General features: G+C 34.6%; 1 protein-coding gene across 1 annotated transcript in view; it reads right to left on the reverse strand.

The window, feature by feature from the left end:
* Window positions 1-1,146: 1,146 nt before the first annotated feature.
* Window positions 1,147-26,515, reverse strand: part of PAWR (pro-apoptotic WT1 regulator) — a 101,784-nt gene continuing 76,415 nt past the window's right edge. The window contains exons 4-6 of the mRNA XM_025438724.3: window positions 9,577-9,721; window positions 7,065-7,169; window positions 1,147-3,740 (exon numbers count right to left, since the gene is read on the reverse strand). Coding sequence (XP_025294509.3) covers window positions 3,654-3,740; window positions 7,065-7,169; window positions 9,577-9,721 — 337 coding nt within the window. The 3' untranslated portion in view covers window positions 1,147-3,653. The remainder of the gene's footprint in view (window positions 3,741-7,064; window positions 7,170-9,576; window positions 9,722-26,515) is intronic.

A 26,515-nucleotide genomic window follows, 5' to 3' on the forward strand; every position in this document is an offset into this window, starting at 1 on the left:
GGGATTTATTTGGTTTTAACATGCTAGGAGAGTCTAGCTAAGTAAAATAAAAAAACAATATGGGTTTAGGTTTTCCAGGGTAATTTTTCAAGTCTTAATACCGAGAATGAACCAACCAACTTCTATACATCAATGAGAAATTTAACAACATGGAGGAAAGTACCTGATGAGCAAAATACTTGTTGTCTATTAGTATTATGCTTTCAGTTTAATGGAACAACAAAAGCGGCACCAGCTTGCAATCCTAGTTGATGGGATGTCCTCTACTTTTCCGAGTAAGCATGGTTCCAAAGCAAAAGAAGCTAAGTCTGTTACATATTGGGAATGGTTCAGATACAGTAAGAGAATGTTAGCACTGACTTCAACATGTTATAAATTCTGACTCCTGGATGCTAGTTCTTTCTCACTTATTTTTCCCAGTGAAAAGCTGGTGTGTTTGGTTTCTTACATTATGAGATGAAAATCTACGCCCGAATCTTTTAACAGGCTATTAACTGAACCTTGAATAGTTATTAAATTAAGTGCCAACACTGCATGGAACTTACTAGGCACAGACTCAAGAGTATAAAATACAAAAAAAGATGAAAGATGACCATCACTATACAAATGAATATTGTCTAGGACATCAGATCAGTGATCAAACCCAAGGTCTTTTCTGTTTTATATTACAGTGTTGCATACTGACTTGTATTATTTTCAACAAAGTGTTAGTGGGCTCAAAATGTTACATTTTAATTTCTAATTATAAAAATCCAGGTTAATCCAAAAAACATAAATCCACATATAACTGAGGTAGGTTTTTCACCTTAGGAAAACATTGCTTTAACCACAATTAAAAAGTTACTTTAAAAAAAAAAGAATACATTGCTTCATATGTCTGCCCCTGATATTTAATTTTCTGTTTTAAACTACTTGAGCCAATGTGACAGTGCTAATCTCTACATTTAGTTAATTCCCTAAGAAATATATAAACACTACCCTCTTGCTCTCTAAAGGTAACTGTGGTGCAATAAAATGAGTAACAATCCTAGAAAAATGAAATGGAGGTTATTTTGCTCAAGTTAATGCATGTCAGAAATCAGGGGACAAGAAGTCATGTTCATTTTAAAGTTAGTGAACTGTTTTGAAAATAATATCATAAACACATTAAAACTTTGAATATGCTTTATTATACCATAAATTCCCAGGAAATATAAGAAATATAATTTCTGAATGGAACTAATAATATCACAAATACTAGCACTTTATTGACAACAGCCAAATTTTCTAAGGTAGTGCACATGTATTTAAGTTACCTTTTTAAAATCTCAATGCTTTTTATACATTTCAAAGGGAAATTATAGGAGATTCTAAATTTTTCAATATTCAGTGTAAAAATCTACATGTGATATAAATATACATCTTAAGGGCAGGAGGCAGGACTGCTTGTGAATTGCTTTGCCTGAGTGTCAGGCTCCTGTATTTGCACTAGGTACCATTATGTTTAAGATCAGTGCTGGAAATTTTCCTAATAAACTGAAGAAAAGGATAAGTTTAAAACACTGCTCAGTCTTTAAAGGCATTAAAAACTGGTATAATTTTGAAAGGGAAATGAAATATCCCTTACTTACATACAGACTAAATAGAAATTTCAAATCCTTTACTGAAAAACCAGCACACGAACATATTTTAAGGCTGGACACGGACAGCATTTTACAACATCCAAAGCTTGCAGGCAAAACTAGGTAGTACCAATGTTTCCACCACATGCCTAAGGGTAAGTGAAGGGGGACGAGTGCCCCAGGGCCAGCGCAGCGCAGCGCCGGCGCCTGGCATGCCACTCGGACATGTGGACAGCAGGTCACTCTTCCAGGATGCTGGGTAAACACTCTCTGAAAAGGATGCCCTTATGTAGTAATTCTGCACCTACATCCAGTTTCGATTGAACATTGAACTTTTTGGTAAATGTATTTAAAACCTATGAAAACTTCCCCGGAGACCAGATAAATTATTAAATAAACTATAAGGGGGACAAAACGCTGGTAGCTAACGTATGTTCATTCTAGGGTCTCCAGTGGAAGAGAGAGGAGGAAAGAGGTGACAGCAGCTATTTCCAAACCTAGGTTATGATCAGAATCATCAGATGGTGAAATTTAAAAATTCTGTCCAGGGTCTCACCCTAAATCTATCTAGAAATTACAGCCAGGGAATTATCTGTAAGCAACCCAAGTGATTCAGCCAAGGTTGAAAGTGAGAAGCCAATCTAGGTAATCACAAAGAATTTTAGGATTCAACGTGTGACATTTATCATTTACTCTACATTTGTCCAAATGTCTCACTTCCCTATTTTTCTAATAGTAAATAACGAAGCGACTCGGCAAGTGAAGAAAGAGTCAATACGTTACCAAAATGGATTTTACTATATTTAACTGGACAAATAAGTATAAGTAAAGTATGAGCATATTGCTCAGGATTCAACTACCAGATATTTTTTTAATGTTAATAAATCTTAGAGGGGGTTTCCTTATTCAACATGAAAATTCAATATAAAACGACTCTAAACACTAAGTGATATTTAATAGAAAATTTATACAATTCTTCAAAATTTTTAAAAATTGTTTTACAAAAAAAAAAAATCCAATGTTAGGAAAAAAATAATCCCTTAAATTTGAGGTAGGGGAATAATTCTCTCATATGAGAACAACTATCACAGTGTTACTCTCCAGGTTAGAAATAAGGAAAATATTTCAATACTCTGTTTATGTACTAACTTTGTAAATGTTAAGTATAAATGTTTTAAGTGTGGATAAATATTTTGGTTTTGTTTTTAATGCAAATAATAATTAAAAATATGGATTTTTTTTCTTGTACACACTCCACAACTGATGAGTGAACAACTTTTTAAACATCTATTTTCACTTATAAACCTTGGAATAATAAAAAAGGTAGTACCTACATAAGAAATTTTACAATGAAATTACAATTGTAGGTTTTTCAAAAGCTAAAGTGATTTTAGATTTTTTTCAACATTCAGATACAAAAATTATATATTTTAATTCATTGTAGCACAATTCAAGTATTCTCTAAAATTTTATATTTAGCCAACTAGTACATGATATTAAATGACTTTTCATAATAGCTTTTCTTTTTGAAGATGACTGTTATACAAAATGGTGTGACACTCTAGGACTCTAAATGGCTTAAAATAAGTTGAAAGAACAAATGACAATAGACAAAGCCTTTATGAGAAGTACATCAACAACACATATAAGTTTGCACACATCAGTAATAAGGCAATTGCGGGTAACTCCCCAAAAGTACTGGAATTCATGTAAACAAAGACTATGTATATTCCTTTAGGGAGAAAACACACTACCATAGATAAAATATATTCAAGCGGTTGTGACTTTAAACCATATATTATTTGAATACCACATGGAACCAACAGGCATAACCTATCAATTTAATAACTGAGAGATGTTACTTATTTGTGAAATAGAAGGTTGATACTTTTTTGAAATAATGAAAAAGAAGTATTTTGAAAACATCCACTGTTTTCTAGAAATAAATATACATACTTAATGTATTGCAGCATAGGAGTATTGTCCTAGCATTAACCATAACATTCAATCAGTAGTTTTAAAATATTTTTTCCACATGGGGACTTCAATCTTCTACCTTGTTAGCTGACCAACAACTTTCAAAAGAGTTTTATTTTCCTGCTTTAGTTGTTCATTTTCATCTTCTATGTCATCTAGGTCCTTAAGGAAACAAAAAAGAAAATATTATATGAGTTTTTTAAATACTTAAAAATATTCTAAAGGTGATAAAAACACTTTAAAACACATACATGTGGGCCCCCGGGTGGGGGTAGCACCGCCTTCAGCCCAGGGCGTGATCCTGGAGACCCAGGATTGAGTCCCATGTCAGGCTCCCTGCATGGAGCCTGTTTCTCCCTCTGCCTGTGCCTCTGCCTCTCTCTTTCTGTGTCTTTCATAAATAAATAAATAAAATCTTTAAAAAAATTAAAATACATACATGTGCAGCAATATCCACAATAGCCAAACTGTGGAAGGAGCCTCCGTGTCCATCGACAGATGATGGATAGAGAAGTTGTGGTCTATGTATACAATGGAATATTCCTCAGCCATTAGAAACGACAAATACCCACCATTTGCTTCGATGTGGAGGGACCTGGAGGGTATTATGCTAAGTGAAATAAGTCAATCGGAGAAGGACAAACATTATATGGTCTCATTCATTTGGGGAATATAAAAATTAGTGAAAGGTAATAATGGGAAAGGAGAGAAAATGAGTGAAAATATCAGGGAGGGTGACAAAACACAAGAGACTCCCAATTCTGGGAAATGAACAAGGGGTGGTGGAAAGGGAGGTGGGTGGGGGGTTGAGGTGACTGGGCGATGGGCACTGAGGGGAGCACTTGGCGGGATGAGCACTGGGTGTTATGTTAAATGTTGGCAAATTCAACTCCAATAAAAAAGAAATATAAATTAATTAATTAATTAATTAAAAAATAAAATAGTGGAGAAAAAATAAAATAAAATACATACATGCAAAGATAATTCATACAAGCATTTAATTTGGAAAAAACAAGTGCCAAGTGCCAATTCTGAAAACAACTTTAGATGGAATACACCCCCCCGCCTGAAGGGAGCATCCACTTCAAGTCCTTCTCATTAGTATCACGATAAGATAGATCATCTCGTGCCAGATTTTTCAGTTTAAGAGAAGCCAAAAATCAGAATTCTTTAATTTGTATGTCTTCCAATTTTTAATCATTATAAATATCTAATTTTTTAGCTAAAAACAGATCTCCACTTCCCCCAAATTGAGGGCTAAAGAAAATACATATGTGGGCAATGCAATAGAAGGCTAAGGACCTCGGATTACAGTCTGTCAAATGGGGCATCAAAAAGATCAAGGTGTAAGGGTGTTTTTGTTTTTTTTTTAAGATTTTATTTATTTATTCATGAGAGACACACACAGAGAGAGGCAGAGACACAGGCAGAGGGAGAAGCAGGCTCCATGCAGGGAGCCTGATGTGGGACTAGATCCTGAGACCCTAGGGTCATGCCCTGGGCTGAAGGCAGCCGCTGAACCGCTGAGACACCCAGGGGTCCCCAGGGCGTAAGTTCTGAATGCACCCCTCTCACTCTGTAGGATCTTGAACAAGAGTGCACGTTGTGAGGTAAAAATCTAGAGCATTGAGTTGATCTGGTTCAATTTGTGTTAAGCTTTTCTCTAACATCGTGTTTGAGGAGGTTAAAGAAAAATGAAAGCCACTAAACTAAGTAATTATCCTCCAGCTTTAAAGTCATATGATTCCACGTCTCCGTTCCCTATATCAATCCTAGTGCCAAATATATAACCATCTGGTAAATATGAAGATAATCCACTCTAAGTTTCATTTAGAAGAAACTATTTCAAGGCATTATGTTTACTGATAGTTGTGAAAGCACACATTTTAAAATTTATCCTTGTATTTCAAAATACTAAAACTTGGAGTAATCAATTTAAATTATAAGCATTCTGCTGGATAACAGCATTCTAATAAATTTAGCATACTACCTTTGGACAATAGGTAAACGTTTTTAAAATGTGCAAAAACAGAATCTGCATTTACTCACAAACTAAATGAATGATGGTGGGGAACTTACTTGTTGAAAGCAACAACAAAAAACATACAAGATTTCAAGAATTACTACAACTGAGACCCAAGATTTATTTCTTTTTGAGACCTAAGATTTAGAATTAAATAATAAATTATATTCCTGTATCATCACTAAGTTATAAGCTATAAGAGCAGGTGTTTTATCTTTTTAATGCACACAGTGCCTAAGACAGTACTAATATATCACAGACATCAAAACTATTTTCAGATTTTATTAAATCATATTCCAAAACCAACAGAGGCAGATTTCCCGGGTTCTAACCAAGATGAAAGACTGTCTACAATTATGGAAGAGCTTAGACTTGGGGCTATGGAATACCTAATGTCAAATACTGGCTCAGATAGTTATTATGTGATTACTAACTATGATTTGAGCAAGTTAAACTCTAAGTTTCGCAGTCTTCATCTATTACCTGTAGTTAATGCTCCAGAGCTTTATTAGAATGGATCTGCACATAAGGAGGCCTCTATTTTCTCTTCTTTCATTGTTAGAGTTAAAATTGGCTTAGGAATCTGTTCCCCTTTTCCCTGAAGCAAACGTATTTCCATCTTATTTAGAGCCTTTTAATATGCAGAACTATGGAATCTCTTCTCAACACTATTACCTAAATATGGCTTAGCACTAATACCTGCTTCTTAAGCAAAAAATAAATTCTAGGGCTGGGGATCCCTGGGTGGCGCAGCGGTTTAGCACCTGCCTTTGGCCCAGGGCGCGATCCTGGAGACCCGGGATCGAATCCCACGTCGGGCTCCCGGTGCATGGAGCCTGCTTCTCCCTCTGCCTGTGTCTCTGCCTCTCTCTCTCTCTCTCTCTCTCTCTGACTATCATAAATAAATAAAAATTAAAAAAAATTCTAGGGCTGAATGCAAGAAAAAGAGTTACAAAATAGTATAATAGAGACCTCGGGGGGGTAAGCTAAACCTAAAGTGGGGGGTGTCTAAGTATAACTGGAGAGGGAAAAACTGGTGAAAATACACACAAAGACATCTGGAGTTTCTTATGGCAAGAAAGTAGCAAGTTTAGTTGTTCACTGAGGCAACTCTGTGCCAATATCCTTTTATGTGTGGTGGTGACCAAGCTGCCTCTTACCTCCAGACTCTTAACAAAGCACTGAACTAATCCATTCATCAGTCCATCCCCAAAAGAATAGTATTAACTGAATACAACTGATAATTGGCCAGAGGAAATCAGTTTATAGAATGAAATGATGATTCTTACTACCACAAATTACCATCTCATTAAAAAAATAATGAAATTAAATAATCTCTTCATATACATATATTTTCATGTATACATATACAGATTTCATGTTTACATATACATATTTTTTTCAGTTGCCAGGAAAAAAAAAGAAGAAAAAAAACTATGAAACTGGAATGTGTGAATACTCACTCTATTTAACAAATCAATTTCTTCTTTGAGTTTTCCGATCATTTCCTCTTTATCTTGCATTAGTCTCACAAGTCGTAAGTTTTCTTGCCTTTCTCTTACTACTTCCTGGTAGATATAATTACAAAGTATTAATTGGGAAGTAACTGGCTGTTTTTAACCTTAAATAACATGCATCTGTCAAGTCTGGCGTAGTGCCTTAGACATAGGAAGATTTCCAATGCATTTCTTAAGTAACCTGTGAGGGAAGGAAAAACCTATCCTAAGAAAGACCCAAAGAATGAGAGGAATACAGGAGTTGTAAGATGTATTTTTTTTTGTCTCAAAGATTTATTTATTTCAGAGAGAGAGAGTCCGCAAGTGCAAGTGCGTGTGAGCATGGGCAGAGGAGCAGAGTTGGACAGGCTCCAAGCAAACTCCTTGCTGAGCATGGAGCCCCAGGCCGCCTTGATCCCACAATCCATGAGATCATGACCTGAAACCAAGAGTTGGATGCTTAACCAACTGAGCCATCCAGGTGCTCCATATTTCTGAATATGATTACACAATTCTTTAACACTATTACCCGGGGCACCTAAGTGGCTCAGTCAGTTAAATGTCTGCCTTGATATGATCCCAGGGTCCTGGGATCAAGCCCTGGGTCGAGCTCCCTTATTCAGTGGGGAGTCTGCTTTTCCCTCTCCCTCTGCCCCCCCCCCCAACTTGTTCTCTTTCTCTATTTCAAATAAATAAGTTCTTAAAAACAAAACAATACAAATACCCAATGACTTACCCTCCTTTAACTTTTCACCACCATTAGTAATAAAGTAGCTTACTTTTTTAATGGATAATATCCTGTTTGAGGAAATTCAAATTTTTATTCAAAATACAAGGTTTGGGCCGCCTGGGTGGCTCAGTCAGTTAAATGTCCGCCTTAGGATCAGATCATGATCCCTGGGTCCCGGGATCAAGTCCCACATCAGGCTCCCTGCTCAGTGGGGAGTCTGCTTCTCCCTCTACCTGCTGCTCTCCCTGCTTGGGCTCTCTCTCTGACAGATAAATACAATCTTTTTAAAAATCTTAATTCAAAATACAAAGTTGAAGGGGCACCTGGGTGGCCCAGTCCACTAAGCCTCCGACTCAGGCAGTGATCTCAGAGTAGTTAGATAGAGCCCCTTGTCAGCTCCACCTCAGCAGGAGTCCGTTTAGGATTCTCTCATTCTCCCTGCCCCCACAATAAATAAATAAATAAATCTTTTTAAGAAATACAAAGTTTAAGAAAAGGTGATGGCTGTATGGAAACCTCTAAACAGAAAAATAATGGTCCTCGAGGTTGCCTGTGGATCTGCTAGTTAATAGATAAAATAAAGGAACTGAAATAGATTACTGGTTTTTAAACTTTTTTTCTTTAAATAACACAACACCTTTTCCAAAGAAATCTTATTTAGAATCCAGGGCCTTGGGCTGGGTGGACTATATTGGGGGTGAAAGAAAAGCAAAACTGAAAAATTTTGCACAGAATTTAATCTCTATCCTATTAACCCTCAGAAAAGGCGACCAGTCACCCTCATTTATCAGCTGTTGCCAAACTACTAGGAAGTGGATCCAAATTTGTGGGGAGCTGTAAAAGTCTTTCTGAAGAAACACTTGAAACCTATTAGACTATGTATTCCTTAAAGTTTTTAATTTAAACTCACAGAAACATATCAAAAACTGAGATGTGAACTAAAAACATTTATAATGCCATAAAATTTTTTTAAATTAAATTTCTAAGTAAAACAATCTTTATATCACAGGGAATAATTTCAATTCATCAAAACAAAACATATTTTCAACAATCAGAAAGTAATCAGCACCATTAGCAACTTCACAGATTAAATGTCGACAGAAGAAAACCTGAGTGTATGGTTAATAAATTTATGCCAATATTCATTTAACCTGTTTTCAAGGATACTCCTAAACAGGCTTATTCTGACAATAGTTTCAAACACCAAAGATAGCTCTAGGGTCAAACTAAAAACCAGAAGAAAGTCTGATAATGATAAACTGTACAGATAACGTAATAAACGCACAGCAGGACACACTGCCAGCATAGACTTGTAACCATTTCAAAGACAGACTGTCTTTAATATATTAGAGGTAACTTGAGGCAGAATGGAAGTGCCCATTAAATATTTTTTTTGGTGCCCATGAAATATTAAGGAATATAAGAATAGGCTCCATTCCTAAAAATCTTAACATCAACAGAACTGGATAGGAAAGTATTAAGGCAATCAGAAAATGCCTAGCCACAATGCATCTGGAAAATATATACTTAAGACCGTGATTCAGAACTGCTACTTGACTATATATGGAAATGCCAATTAACACTAATGATATCTTCCACTAGCGCCTCTCATTTTTTCCCCTTTGTTGGCACTCTCTCTCCCGTACAAATTTCAATTTATTTTCTCAGCTGCTATAAAAGTAAGAGAAAAAAAAAGGAATCCCAATGGTATATTAATTTTATCAATCTTAAGTAATTTGTAATTCATACCTTTTCAAGATCTTCAATTTTCTTTTCCAACATGCTACTTGAGACCAAATTACCTGAAGTATTTGCATCCCTGTTATATCGGCTGAACCCACTTCTATCTGTTCGGGGATATCTACTTGAGACATCTTCTTCAGAGGCAGTTGTGCTATGGAAATAAAAAGATGTATTTTATAAGTACCTAATACTCAGCAAGAAGAATGCCAGGAATATTTTCTATTCACCTGAGATAACTACCATTCCCTGAGGACATATGGTTTTAGTAGCCGACTCATTTATAACTAAAGAAATTAATTATTCCAACACAACCAAAAAAATTTTTTTTAGTTAATTCTTTTGACCAATAATTACTGAGTAGCTGCTAAGTACCAGACACTGTTCTAGGCAGGAAGATGTAACAGCAACAAAGACATGGACTCTGCCTTTCATAGGGCTTTCAGTTTACCAGGGAACAAAACCAATCATAATAAAGCAAGATGACCATGACAATAAGGTAAGAGGCCTAAGGTACTATGACAACTATGACAGGAGACTTAAGGTAGATTATCTGTGACGGAAAAGCATTTTGTTTCCTTTTTCTTAAGTTCCAATCCATCATGGACTAATACTACTTGTAAGATAAAATAAAAACAAACTAGTAGAAAAATAAAAATTTAGAAGGCCATATAAAATACAATTTCAATGTTTTATTAGCTATGCCCACGAAATTAATTTCAATAATATAATTAGAATGAACAGAAAAAAGAATTACATAAAACTGTGTGCTTTCACTGAAGTATGCATATAGGCAATCACAGAAAACAGCCATCACACTAATAACTTTTGTCATTTCAGAATTCTAACTTAACTCAAAGTGATGACCGACTGAAATGGGAATTCTTCATATCAAATACCAGTTCAAACTCTCTGAACTAATAGTATGTAAGAGTTTTTAATGTTATAAGTGAGTTTGCTTCTTGTTTTTTTTGTATTTGTTACCCATTACTGCATTAAAAACTACACCAAAATTGGTGGCTTAAAACAACACACGCTTATTATCTCATCATTTCTGTTGGTCAGAAATCTGGAAGCAATTTAGCTGAGTGGTTATGTTTCAAGGTCTTTTATGAGGTTTTGGTCAGGTCTGCAGTCATGTGAAGGCTTGACTGGTCTAGAGAATTCGCCATTAAGTTCACTCACATGGCTGATGGCAAAAGGCTTCAGTTTCTAACTGGCTGTTGACCAAAAGCCTCAGTTCTCAGTACGCAGGCTTCTCCACTGGGCAGTTTACCACATGGCAGCTGGTTTCCAGAACAGACAAGACAGACACGCATATCTGCTATGACCTAATCTTACAAGTGACATCCTATCACATCAATCCTACGCATACTGCCGTGTGGAAATGGATTGCAAGATGTAAATACAGGAGGCAGGGCATCCATCTGGGAGCTCTCTCAGAGGCTGGCTACTTCTATGGTTTCTTTTAACAGCACTTAACAGAGAAACTGGTTCCATAGATGTACGTTGACAGGAATAGAAGAGATTTTAAAGCAATTTCAGCTCAGGGTATTAATTTTTAACTTTTAACTCAAAATCCAGAAAATGATGCTTTTAAAAATTTGTCCTCAATCCTTCGTTGGTAGCCAAAACCAATAACTTATCCATCAAAATTATAATTCAGTCTAAAATAGCTTTTGATAAAAAACAATGGATTCTTAAACTATTAATTTCCTATGCATTGGTTTTCTTTCAATGAAAAATGAAACTCAAAGTGTGTCTTAACCAAATTTGTAAATTTGACAAACTTCTTACCAAGTTTGTCTTACCCATTTGATTTTAACATTTATAAATGTGCACTACAAGAATTACCAACTACTTTACTGATAATTGGTACTATACTGTGAAACCCATAACAATTTATGGAAACTTTTCCCCCAAATTTCTAACTTTCATTTTTGTCCTTTGATATTATGTAACATTAAAAACATCTGACATTCTTTTTTGCGTGGAAGGCTAATAAGGTCATTTTCTTAAAAGAGTAGGGCTATCAGATAAATAAGTCTAATTCACATATTTAATAAGTTTGGGGACCAAACTGGTTTCGTATCTTGCAAAAACACTAAGCATTCATCCCAAAGTTCAAACACTTTTGTTGGAATATTTTCCTTTGAAAATTATTGTATTCCTTAGCGTATAGTAACAGTCGACTGGCTCAGCTTCCAAACTATCACTTATTTTTTTTTAAAAAAAATCTCAAATTTATTGCATTAGTGTAAGCAATTCACACTTTTATAGTGAACTACTGCTAATCTAGCTGATATAGCAAGTACACTGTTTAGTTCAGCTGACATAGCAAGACTTTCTCAATGAAAGAAGCAGGACGTTGCTTTACATTATGGCACAAGTTCCAGCATGTTTTTCTTGTCACCAGCTCTCTATAATCAGAACATACTCCCACAAAAGCAAAGCAAAACTGCAAACCACATTGGTTGATTTGTTAACCCTTTAAAATTTTAAATAACTCACAGTAAGCTCCATTTGTCAGCAAGTAAGTTGAAAAATAAATTCTGCCTTCATATCACTGTCATATTAACAAAATCAACGTGTTAATCAAATTGTAATAAAAATTACTTTCCTAAGCTTATTTGTCTCAGAGAGTCAGTCGGTATTCTGTATCACTAAATTATTCCCAAGTATATCAAGCTATGGTGTTGTCAAAAAGTATTACATGAACTACCTTCTTTGCTACTACAGATTCATCCAACATTTCCAAACAAACATCTTTGTCTTTTTGTTTGTATGTAGTTGTTTTCAATGTTAGCAACATGAAACGAGACTTAAAAAGAAACGAAAAAAGCCCTAATGATTACATATGAAATCCTGGAGATCTGCTTCTGTCAGCTTCTTAACTGTAATATTTCTTCTTTCAAAATGCATTTGTGGTTGTGAATGTATTTATGTAATACTTATAAATGCCACTTAAACAACCCACTGTGGTTTTAGCACTTCCCCATCAATTATGGCTAAAAATTGAACTCAGTACAGGCATTCCTCAGAGATACTTTGGGTTTGGTTCCAGACCACCACAATGAAGCAAGTCTCGCAAAAGAGGATCAAATGATTTTTTTCTGGTTTCCCAGTGCATATAAAAGTTATGTTACACCATATTGAAACCTCTTTTTTAAATTTTATATAACTATGTCAGTAAGTTTTTTTATGTTTTTATTTAAATTCTAGTTAGTTAACATACAGTACAATATTGGTTTCAGGAGTAGAATTCAGTGATTCATCACTTACATACAACATCCAGTGCTCATCATAACATGTGCCCTCTTTACACCCATCACCCATTTAGCCCATCCCCAACCCACCTCCCTCCATTAACCCTGTTTATCCCCTATCGTTGAGTCTCTTAAGGCTTGTTTCCCTCTCCTTGCTTTTCCCCCTTCCCATATGTTCACTTATTTTGTTTCTTAAATTTCACATATGAGTGAAATCATAGGGTTATTTGTCTTTCTCTGACTTATTTTGCTTAGCATAATATACTCTGGCTCCATCCACATTATTGCAAATGGCAAGATTTCATTCTTTTTGATGGCTGAGTAATATCCAGATCATCTGTATCCATTCAAACTATGGAAACATAGTTTGCCTAGTGTTGATACTGCTGCTATAAACATCAGGGTGCATATATCCCTTCAAATCTGTGTTGTTGTATCCTTTGAGTAAATACCTAATAGTGCAACTGCTGGCTCATAGGGCAGTTCTATTTTTAACTTTTTGAAGAACCTCCATACTGTTTTCCAGAGTGGCTGCACCAGCTTGCAAGACAGAATGCCCACTCTCACCGCTTTTATTCAACATAGTACTGGTGGTTTTAGTCACAGCAATCAGACAGTATAATGATATAAAAGGCATCCAAATTGATAACGAAAAAGTAAAACTCTATTTGCAGATGATATGATACTATATACAGAAAACCCTAAAGAATCTATCAAAAGACTACTAGAACTGATAGATGAATTCAGCAAAGCAGCAGGATACAAAATAGATATAAAGAAATCTGTTGCATTCCTATACATTAATAATAAAACAGTAGGAAGTGAAATTAAGAAAACAATCCCATTTACAAAAACTATACCATAAGCAACAAAATATCCAGGAATAAACTTAACCAAAGAGGTAAAAGATCTATACTCTGAAAAGTATAAAGCACTGATGAAAGAAATTCAAGATGAACAAAGAAATGGAAAAATATTCCATGCTCATGGATTGGAAGAACAAATATTGTTAAAATGTCTATACTACCCAGAGCAATCTACACATTTAAAAATGCAATCTTTACCAAAATATCAACAGATTTTTTCACAGAACTAGAACAAACAACCCTGAAATTTGTATGGAATCACAAAAGACCTCAAATAGCCAAAGCAATCTTGAAAAAGAAAAACTAAACTGGAAGTATAACAATTCCAGATCTCAAGTTGTATTACAAAACAGTGGTAATTAAACAGTATGGTACTGACATATAGAAATAAATGCACAGATAAATGAAATAGAAAACCAGGAAATAAACCTACAATTATACAGTGAATTAATCTTTGACAAAGAGGGAAAGAATATACAATCTCTTCAACAAATGGTGCTGGGACAACTGGACAGCAATAGGCAGAAGAATGAAACTGGACCAGTTTCTTTCATCATACACAAAAATAAACTCAAAGTGGATTGAATACCTAAATGTAAGACCTGAAACCATAAAAATCCTTGAAGAGAGTACAGGCAGTAATCTCTCAGGGCCATAACAACATTTTTCTAGATATGTCTCCTAGGCGAAGGAAATAAAAGCAAAAATAGATTATTGGGATGGCAAAAAATAAAGTTTCTACACAGCAAAGGAAACAATTGAACTAAAGGGCAATCTACTGAATGAGAGAAGATATCTGCAAATGACAAATCTGATAAAGGGTTAGTATCCGAAAGAACTGATACAACTCAATATCCCAAAACAAATAATCCAATTAAAAAATGGGTAGAAGACATAAACAGATATTTCTCCAAAGAAGACATACAGATAGTCAATAGGCACATAAAGAATTCTCAACATCAGTCATTATCAGAGAAATGCACATCAAACTACAACATAATATCACCTCACGACTCACAGAATGGCTAAAATCAAAAACACAAGAAACAAGTGTTGACAAGGATGTGGATAAAAAGGATCCTCTTGTACTATTGGTAAAAATACAAATTGGCACAACCATTGTGGAAAACAGTATGGAGGTTCCTCAAAAAATTAAAACTAGAACTACCCTATGACCTACAAATCACACTGCTGAGTATTTAACCAAAAACTATGAAAACACTAATTCAAAGGGATACATGCACCCCTATATTTATTACAGCTTTTTACAATAGCCAAACTATGGAAGCAACCCAAGTGTCCATCAATAGATGAATGGATAAAGAAGAGGTGATATACATACATACACACACACACACACACACACACACACAACCTATATTGTGTTAGCTATTCTCATTCGGGTTTTTTGTTTTTTGTTTTTGTTTTTTTGCCTATCCGTGTAAACTTTAGCATTAATTTGTTAATACAAAATAACTTGCTGAGATTTTGGTTGGGCTTGCATTGACTACAGATCAAGTTGAGAAGAATTGATGCTTTGCTAATATTCAGTCTTCCTATTCATTAGCTGAGAATATCTCCATTTATTTAGTTCTTTTTTGATATCTTTCTTTAGAATTTTGTAGTTTTCCTCATATAGATGCAGTACTTTCTTACTATATTTATACCTAAATATTTTGTTTTGGGGGGAGCTTAATGTAAATATTGTGTTTTGAATTTCAAATTCCAGTTGTTTATTGCTAGTATATAGGACAGTGATTGATTGACTTTTGTGTTTTAAACTTGTATCCTGCAACCTTGCTATAACTTGTAATTGTTTGTTAGTTGCAAGAATTTTTTGTTGATTATTTTGGATTTTCTGCATAGACAATGATGTCATCATTGAACAAATAGTTTTATTTTTGTCTCCCCAATCTGTATACCTTTTTCCTTTTCTTGTTTTGTTACATTAGCTGAGACTTCCTCTAAGATGTTGCAAATGAGTTCTGAGAGGAGACATTCTACCCTTGTTCCTGGTCCTAGCAAGGTAGCTTCAAGTGTCTCACCATTTAATGTAATGTAGGTTTCTTGTAGGTATTCTTTATCAAGGTGAGGAAATTCCCTTTTGTGTTTGTCTTAGAATTTTCTTCATGAGTAGGTGTTGGATTTTGCCATATTTTTTTTCTACATCTATTTGTATGATCATTTGATTTTTCTTCTTTAGCCTGTTGATGTGATGGATTACGTTGACTTTTTTGAACATTTTGTGTGTGTGTGTGTGTGTTTAATCATCATCATGTGTACTTTTTAAACCCTATCCTCTATTTCACCCATCTCCCAACCCAACTGCCTTTGGTATCCATCAGTTTTTTCTTTCTAATTAAGAGTTTGTTTCTTGGTTTGTCTCTTTTATTTCCTTTGCTAATTTATTTCTTTCTTAAATTCCACATATTAATGAGATCATATGCTATTTGTCTTTCTTTGACTGACTTTGATTAGTGTTATACCTTCTGGCTCTATCCATGCTGTTGCAAATGGCAGGATTTCATTCTTTTTAATGACTGAATAATATGCAGCTGGAACAAAGCTGGAAGACTATACTATAAAGCCACAGTAATTAAGACAATGTAGTAGTGCAGAAGGAATACAGGGCAATAGAATCGATAGAGAGCCCAGAAATAAACTCATATAAATAACCCACAAATATCCCCACAACTGACCTTTGACGAAGAAGCAAACGTAATACGATGGAACAAAGATAAAAGATAGTCTTTTCAACAAATGGTGCTAGGACAGCTGAACACCCACATGCAAATATGAAAAATTAAAACAAAGACCTTATATCCTACACAAAATTAACTCAAAACAGATCACAGACCTAAATGCAAAATGCAAAACTGTATAACTCCTATAAGATAATTAACATAGGAGAAAAACTAGGAAATTCTGGTTTTGACAATTACTTTTTAGATTCAATGGCAAAGGCATAATCCATGAAAGAAATAATAGACAGTTGGACTTCATTAAAATTAAAAATTCCTACTCTGTAAAGGACAATGTTAAGAAAATAGGAACATAAGCCACACTGAAAGAAAATACTTATAAAAGACACACCTGACAAAGAACTACAATACAAAATGTACAAAGAACTCTTAAAACTCAACAATAAACAAACAACTCTATTAAAAAAAAAAGGCCAAAGATCTTAACAGATACCTTGTCAAAGAAGATACACAGAAGGCAAATAAGCATATGAAGAGATGTTCCATATTATGTCATCAGGGAAATGCAAATTAAAACAATGCACACCCATGAGAATGGCTAAAATCCAAAACAGTGACAATCCCCAAATATCGTTGAGCACTAGAACAACAAGAACTCTCATTCACTGCTGGTGGGAATGTAAAATGGTACAGACACTCTGGAAGACAGTTCGGTAGCTTCTTATAAAACTAAATAATACTTTTAACCATATGATCCATCAATCATGCTTCTTGGTATTTACCTGAAGTAACTGAAAACTTATGTCTACACAAAAACCTGCACTGGAAAGTTTACAGCAGCTTTATTCCTAACTGCCAAAAGTTAAAAGCAATCACAATATCCTTTCCTAGATGAGTGGCCAAATAAACTGTGACATATCCAGATAATAGAATATTATTCGGTGCTAAAAAGAAACTTAAAGGCATATTACTAAGTGTAAGAAGCCGATATGAGAAGGCTATATACTGTAGGATTTCAATTATATGACACTGTGGAAAAGACAAAACTATGGAGAAAGTAAAGATCACTCATTTCCAGGAAGCAGGGGGGAGAGATAATTCGGGGAAGGATAAATAGGTGGGAGGTACAGATGGTTTTCAGAGCAGGAAACATACTCTGCATATCATAATGATGAATATTTGTTATTCATTTGTCCAAACCTATAGCATGTACAACACTAAGAGTGAACCATAGTGTAAACTATGCACTTTGCGTGATTATGATGTGATATGGAAGTTTATCGATTTTTTTTTTATTAAAATTATTTATGTTAGTAACAGAGAGAGAGAGAGAGAGAGGCAAAGACACAGGCAGAGGGAGAAGCAGGCTCCATGCACCGGGAGCCCGACGTGGGATTCGATCCCAGGTCTCCAGGATCGCGCCCTGGGCCAAAGGCAGGCACTAAACCGCTGCGCCACCCAGGGATCCCGAAGTTTATCGATTTTAACAATGCCTTTCTGTTGGGGAAAACTGATGATGCATGAGGCTATGTGTGAGAGGAGGCAAGGGATATACTGGAAATCTTGGTACCTTCCCCTTAATTTTGCTATTAATTTTAAACAGCTCTAAAAAATGTGAATTTAAAATTTGAAATTAAACAATCATGGCACTTACACTCATTAATTTCCTATTCAGAAAGGAGTCTACTGATCATGCAGTTGGGAGTGATGATGACAATATTAAAATGCAATTCAAGCTTCTAAGTGTTTTTACTCTCAAGTTCTGTTCTTATCTTGTCAAGGGTTGGTAACCAACAGCTCAAGGACCACACTTTGAATAGTAGCACTACGCATGCTAGAGAATATTTATTTTTTTTAAAGATTTTATTTATTTATTCATGAGAGAAAGAGATAGAGGCAGAGACATGGGCAGAGGGAGAAGCAGGCTCCACGCAGAGAACCTGACATGGGACTCGATCCCAGGATTGCAGGATCACGTGCCAGGCTGAAGGCAGAAGCTTAACCGCTGAGCTACCCAGGCATCCCGCTAGAGAATATTTAAAATCAGATTTAAGGGACACTGAGTGGCTCAGCGGTTGAGGTCTGCCTTCAGCCCAGAGCATAACCCCAGGGTCCCAGGATCAAGTCCCACGTTGGGCTCCCTGCATGGAGCCTGCTTCTCCCTCTGCCTGTGTCTCTGCCTCTCTCTGTGTCTCTCATTAATAAATAAATAAAATCTTAAAATAAAATAAAATTTTAAAACTTTTCACTTAACACTCCAAAATAAGCATATCATAATAATCTGTGTAAGAGATGATGATGTCCTAGATTGATGTGTTGGCATTGAAGATACAAAGTCAGTAAGACTTGATAAATGACTGAATGTAGATGGGTAGGGGGGAGTGTCATAAACAATGTCCAGATTTCTGGCTTGACCAAAAGTGGACTTTGATTCCAACTACTGAAATCCACCATGTTTCACAAGTTTACTTTTGAACATGCTGAGTTTCAGATATTTCTGAGATATTTGTAAGTACATATTTAAAGGTTGTTGGTTAGACAGGTATAGAGTTAATGATGACTTGGGATTCACTGGTATATATACAGGTAGTGAAAGAAGTCATAGTAGTAAAGAAAATTTCTGGCACAAACACAGAAAACAAAAAGAGAATAAAGCTGAAGACAGAACTGAGTAAACCAACACATAAAAGACAAGTACAGGAAAGGAAGAACTACAAATAAGACAGAAATAGCAGCAAAGTGATAGAAAGGAAATCAAGAGAGTAAGGTATCACTGAAGCAGTATCATATTATAGAAGGTCATCAGAATCATTTTAAAAAGCTTTTCTCTTAAAAAATTCAATTACCTGCATCAATATTACTCATGTAGAAATTACAATGCTGACAACCATAAACACAAAAATCTAGAAACATGAATATCCCCTAACAGCTCTGTATTTGTTTGATGCACAAGCTTAAGACTGTAATTTTAGAAAATTTAACCCATTGACAATTTCTGAAATCCTTCATATTAGGCTTGTCATTACATAAATGAAATTATTATACAAATTCAAAACAAGGAATAATTATTACTAAAAAAATTAGTGCTTTATCCCCATTATATATGAGGTTTATAAGGAATACTATTAAAATTGTGAATAACTGTTATTTGATCTTCTAGCAAATTTAGCTCTATTTTAAAAACAAATGTTTTCAACCTATTTGGGGGGACATATATGTACAGTGCAAAATACATAGAACAAAAAAAGGTTGTTTCAGAGGCAACTGAGTGTGGCTTAGTTGGCTAATAAGCACCCGCCTTCAGCTCAGGTCATGATCCCAGGGTCCTGGGATCAAGTCCCACATCAGGATCCCTGCTCAGTGGAGAGTCTGCTTCTCCCTGTAGCCCTCCTCCTGCTCATGCACTCTCTCTCTCTCTCTCATCCTCTCTCTTTCTCAAGTAAATGAATTTTTTTTTTAATAACACTTGTTTCATCAACTTCAAAAAGTTTGTAATATTCTACTTAGGAATGTTAACACAAGTCTCTAATAGAATTCCAAAAAGAATCCCCTCTGTCCTTAGCTATAAAAATATTAACTATAATGTCCAGAAAAGGGAAAAGAATAAAGTGTCATCAAAGATAAATACTTCCATTTACTGAAAGTTTCCCCCCCTGGGAATTTTTTAGCATCTTCTTGTGGAAAGATAAGAGGTGTTATGATGGGGAATAAAACATTGTTATTCTAAAACTATCATGAGAACAAGATTGGCACAGCATTATAAGATTACAGCTAGAGGAATTTTCCACTAAAATAGGTATTTTAAGGCTTAGCAATTAGAAGAAATACAAGAGTCATGAATAAAATCCTACTTTTAGAATGGATATCAAATATTTAGCAGTACTGGATAAACTATGAAATCCCTAAATAATCAGCAAGTACATGACTGGCCTTCATATTTTTAACATATTTTGCTATCTTACTCTGTTACTCCCACTCCTCAAAACAGCCCCTTACTCTGTACATCTTCTTTCTTCTTCCTTTACACACACACACACACACACACACACAACAACAACAACTAAAGATCAAAATAAAAAACTCAGACGCTACTCAAGTCGATAGATATTAACTATGGGAAACAAAAAATATAATTAATTTATCTCCAGTAATCCCACCAACCCAGAGATAACTGTCGATACATTTTACAATATAATAGTTTTTAACTTTTTTGGATCATGGCTCCCTTTGAAAGTCTGACAAAAAGATAAATATTTGTTTATAAGCAAATATTATATTCTATTACATAGAATTTTAGTAGATTTCAAGTTATGAACACTTGATATATATTATGATACTTCATTTTGCATCATTCTCTTTATAATATACCCTCCCTCTCTCGATTTAACATAAATAGGTAATAATTATCCTATATAATTCATGGTTTTCTAAAGCATCAGTTTAATGTCTGCATTATAACTATTTATACTATATTAATAAGTTTGGCTTATAACTTACCTCATTATTAGAAATTTAAGTTTTCCCTGTTAAGGGCTATCTATCATACACACTCACTTCTGGTGTATTACATATAGTGAATTATCCTAAAAAGATCAAATATAACAGTTATCTCATCAAATGTACCTGGTTGCTAAATTTCACTACCCGAGGTATAGACAAAACAAGCCCAGAGAACATGCTTCTAGATGTAAGTCACTGCACTAGGTAAGAAGAGCTAAAATTATACACTTTTCATTATTATCTTAACACGTGTCTCCCAAACAGCCAAGCATAGTACACCTTGCACCTCAGAATTATTCAACACATATTTGACATAAAACATCTATTTTATTTTTTAAGAAAAATCTTCAACTAAGCAATATGAAAATGTTCTGTGTATTAAGAGGGACGCCTGGGTGGCTCAGAGGTTGAGTGTCTGCCTTTAGCTCAAGGTGTCCCACATTGGGCTCCCTGCAAGGAGCCTGCTTCTCCCTCTGCTTGTGTGTCTCCCTCTCTCTACGTCTCTCATGAATAAATAAATAAAATCTTTAAAAAAGAGAAATATTTCTGTGTATTATGAATAAATGGAACCACAAAAATTTACACAGGAATATTCACAGCACACTATATATTACATATCTTAATATAATTCATGTGAACCAAAACATGGAAACACCTCAAATGTCCATCAACTGATGAATGGTTAAACAAAATGTGGTATTATCCAGGCAGACTATGTAACACAGATAAACCTTATAGATGTTATGCAAAATGAAAGAAGCCAGACCAAAAGGCCACATATTGTATAATTTCATTCATATGCATTATCCAGCATATGCAAATCTCTAAAAACACAAAGCAGAGTACCAGTTGCTAAGGCTGAAGGGAAAAATGGAGATTGGCAAACTATTTAATAGGCATGGAGCTTCCCCCTTTTTTGGAAAAAAACTGGGGAGGAGAAGCTTTAGAACTAGATAGTGGTAACAGTTATGCAACACTGGGTAAGTACAATCGACCACAGAATTGTACACTTTCAAAGGATAAACTTTATGATAGTTGAACTACATCTCAAAACTCTTAAAAATAGAGATTAAATATGGAATAGCAAATTCAGATTAGTGCTTAGTTTCCAAGGAAATATAATACTTAAAATGCACTTAAAAATAATATTATACCAAATATTATTACATAATTTCTCTTTCATGATTATAAGGATAACTTAAGATCTTGCTGGATCTGAAGAATATAGGAACAAAAGTTATTTTCCTATACTGTAGCTAGAACACTGAGTAGACTCTATGACATCCAAAGCTACATAAGTTGAAGTTATTTTGCAAAAAAAACCATGTTAAACAGAAATATCCGGTTATTGGTACCTTCCAGTTTGTTGGGAGTCAAAATAAGCTAAATCAAACTCTGACCAAACGCTCTGCATTGTACCCATACTAGGCAAATAATATTACCCTGAGGTAAAGCAACCTATGTTGATAAAACCAACCGATCTCTTTGATCTCACACAAGTCATTATATGCCTCAGTTTACTCATTTATAAAATGGGGATAATAAAACATCTCCCTCATAAGACTACTGGGAGAACTGACTGAATTAATGTATATGGAAAGTACTCTGAACAGCGTATGGTACATAATAAATATATAAATCTTAGCTAATAATATTTACGACATGGATAAAAATTCAGATCCACGAGGGAACAATTAGGTCCACAAAATATACTAGTATCTCAATTACTTTTAAATTACCATTTTTTGACATTCGTGTTCATTTGTAATACCCATTAAGCACAGCTAGAACATATAGCTATTGTATGTCTTACAGCATTTGGTAAAATACAGAATATATTAATATAAAAATAAGGCATCTTGAGAAGGAATAGATTTCCTTAGAAAACACACATAGTCCAAGAAGACTGGTTTCTCTTCAGCTACTGGAAGATTCATTTGGTCTTTAGTCTGCAATTAAAGAATATGGATGATTGTTTTGGTTTGATCCCTAACCAATAAATCAAAGAAATTTCTGGTGACTCAGTGGTTCTCAAAACACATGTACAATCAAACAAGAACTACTGGTTTTAAAACAATGGTTATAAAGACGGTCCCATTTAGAAAAAAGTTGCGACATCTTGTATCTCTGCATGAAAATTGTTTCTTCACTTCCTAAATTTAAATAGGTTCTATTCAATTTCCTATGAAAGAGCCTAAGAATCAAGTGACAACTAAGGGTTTGAACTCCTCTGTATGGTAGCTCAAAAAAACAGATCTGAGACAGAAATAATCTAAGATATAGTATCTTTTAAAAGTGATCCCTCTTTTCTTTACCACATGAAGTGAAGTGTAAAAAGCAGAGTTATCTGAAATCAGATGGGAAGTTGTGATTCCACATGTGAATGAATAGCTGTGGCTCCTACTGAGGTCAGCTGGTAGATGTTTGCGGTGTGTGTTTTGTGTCTTCCTACATAGTTCAGTTGAGCTGGGTGCAGTTTTCTGTGTTTACCTAGTGTTTCTGATGAACAAAATTATGCATAAGCAAACATAAAACATGTGTTATGGTCAAACTGTTTCCTAATGTATCAACTGGGACAAATTCAAGTTTCCAAAAACATGTATTATAGCAGAACTGACTGGAAGCAGATATTGGGTCTTAAGGAAAAGAACTGTATTCATGTTTTATCCAAATAAAGAATGGGGGTGGGTACCTGGCTGGTGCAGTCAGAATAGCATGCAACTCTTGATCTCAGGCCCGTGTTGGGTGTAGAGATTACTTAAATAAATACCAATTTTAAAAATAAAAAATAAAGAAATTATGGGCCTCCAATGCAGTTATAATGAGTGCCTCTGGTAGGTTTATACTGTACTTCATTGGAAGGGAGAAGAGCAGAGACTGCTCCGCTGATACCAGCCTTAAAACTTAAAACTTACCAAAACTTAAAAGTTAAAGATACTCATGTTACATTAAGAAGCAAAACAGAATGCAAAATCCAATATGCTCACAATCACGCAAATAAGAAGCCTAAAAAATAAAATGGAAGCAAAAAAATAGAAATAAGGTTAATAATGACTGACTTGGATGGCAAGTTTGTGAGTAGGCTTTTCCAATTCAAATCTTCAGTAGTGAGGATTGCTTTTAAAAAGAAGAGAACAATTTTTTAGTAATCGTTTTCAGTAATTGAAAAAAATTGTAAGGAAAGAAAAGTCCTGAAAAAGGTACATGCGTTATAGCTATAGAAAGAAGTACAATAATAACATGAAACACTACGGTCTGAAATAGGATTTTGCACCTACGTTTTAGCTAAGATAATGCTTATTCTTTCTAACGTTCATATTATGATGTGTTCACATACTTTATAAAAGCAAGACCTGTGGTGGCTCAGTCGGTTAAGCACTGGACTCTTGACTTCAGCTCCCGTCATGCTCTCACTGACCTCTCACTGACCATGAGATCAAGCCTTGCGACCAGCTCAGCGGGGAATCTGCTTCTCTCTCTCTCCCTCTGCTCCTCCCCACCCCTGCAGCATGTGCACACCCCCACCCTAATAAAAAATAAATCTTTAAAATAAAAAATAAAAATATTTCTTCTCTTGTAACTTAACTAATTTCTGCTCAAAGGGAACGTGGTATACCAAAGGGTTCACAAAGTAAAGCCTTTTTCCTCACTTTGAAAAGATGATGTCTGCCCCCCAACCTATTTGTTGGGTAACGTATATCAAGGTGCTTTGCATACTATTAAAGGCTACATAAATATATCCCATGTAAGGTTACTAGAGGGGAAGGGGACTTAGAACACTTATGACTTTGCACACTTAATAAAATAATACTGCACTAAATATATTTGTGAAAACAAAGGGACCAGTTAATTACTATGTGAGAATGATATTTGTCTTAACGTGCTTCCCATATTTTTTATTCAGAACCATTCCTGATGGTTGATTATACGCTTAAATAAAAATGGTAAATTATATACACCCTGGTTAATCCTGCCCTTTGCAAGTCACTTAGAACTGTCTTGCCCTTTTTTTTTTTTTTAAGGTGTATGACAGTTTTATTTAGATATCACATCAAGCAGGGTATCTACAAGCTAATAACCTGTCTTGTCCTTTAAAAAAACTTTAACTATTGGACTATAAACTTAACCAAGTAAACATATTAAGAAAAATCACGGGATGCCTGGGTGGCTCAGCAGTTGAGCATCTGCCTTTGGCTCAGGATGTGATCCTGGAGACCCGGGATCAAGTCCCCATCGGGCTCCCTGCATGGAGCCTGCTTCTCCCTCTGCCTGTGTCTCTGCCCCATTCTCTGTGTCTCTCATAAATAAATAAATAAAATCTTTTTTTTTTTTTTTAAATCACATATTGGAAAAAAAAACCTACAAAAACATACTGATCCATCTTTTCTAAACCTTGAGTCTCAGAGATTTCATGATCCTCTCACCTCCAAATAGTTTCTAAATACATTTTAAAAAGGAAAGTAGTCAATATATAAAAGATGCTCTACATAAACAAGAGTTGATGAATAAAATACAGCCTAACTATAGTGTTTAACAGACTCAATACTGAAAAAGTGCATTCTTGATATTTGTAAGAAAAAATATATTTAATTATAACAGCACATATACAAACTAATCTTGTCATTATATCCTCTAATGACTTTTTAAGGATTTGTCCAGCTATTTGTCATACACCTTAAAAAAAAAGGTGTATACAGTATAACATAAGCTATCTGGTGCACTGAAAACATTTTCTAACAGATGAGGACAAATTTCTATTCTTAAGCCATTCTTCCTTTTTGTAAAATGCCCATTAGTCAGCAGACACCCTTTGCAAGAACATCTATTCTCTAGTCATTGCTACAACTTGAGAAATTAATGAAAGTAATGAATTGTTGATGTATGATTTAACAAATTCCTCTAGATAAGGAATTGATAATTTTAAATACAGATTCTAGGTTTTATGTTGTTTTAGTATTTTTTTCCTTTTTAGACAGTATCCAAACTGCATGCAGTTTGAGTTTCTGCATGCAGAAACGAATTGCTGGAAGTCAGAGTGAATAATGACTAGAAGCTTTAAAAATTTTTGTTTTATAACAGTATTAAACAGGGCTAAATCTTTGAAAATTGAAAAGTAACAAAACATGCTCTAGGTCATGAAAATTAAAAAGTACCAGCAGAGGAACTGGTCCTAAGTAAAATAATGGTCTGAAAGCTTAAAAATAAAAACATACATGATGGAAAACCAATCTTCTTCACACAGTGATATGTTAATGAACCTTTTGATGACTATTTATAAGAAAATTATTCTCCTGTTGATTCTACTTAAAGAACAGTAATCTGAATAGTGTCAATTATAATTCAAGGTTTACTATTTAACAAGTAAGTATTTATACATTTATTAAGTTACTTAAGTTTTATCTTTATCCCTAAACCAAAAACTAGTGATAAAAAATTTTTTGGTTTGAGAATGTGGCCTGAAAATAAGCCAAATCAAAGCTATTTTACTGGCAGTAATTTCTGGCAAAAGAAACAAGATTCTTTCCAGTTTAAGCTATTCATGTTAAGTAAAAATTATTAAGCAATGTATAAATGTCAGATGCTTAAAAGATTCACAGGTTTCATTATACCTAAA

This window comes from Canis lupus, chromosome 15, assembly GCF_003254725.2.
Source record: "Canis lupus dingo isolate Sandy chromosome 15, ASM325472v2, whole genome shotgun sequence".
NCBI classification, from domain to species: Eukaryota; Metazoa; Chordata; class Mammalia; order Carnivora; family Canidae; genus Canis; species Canis lupus.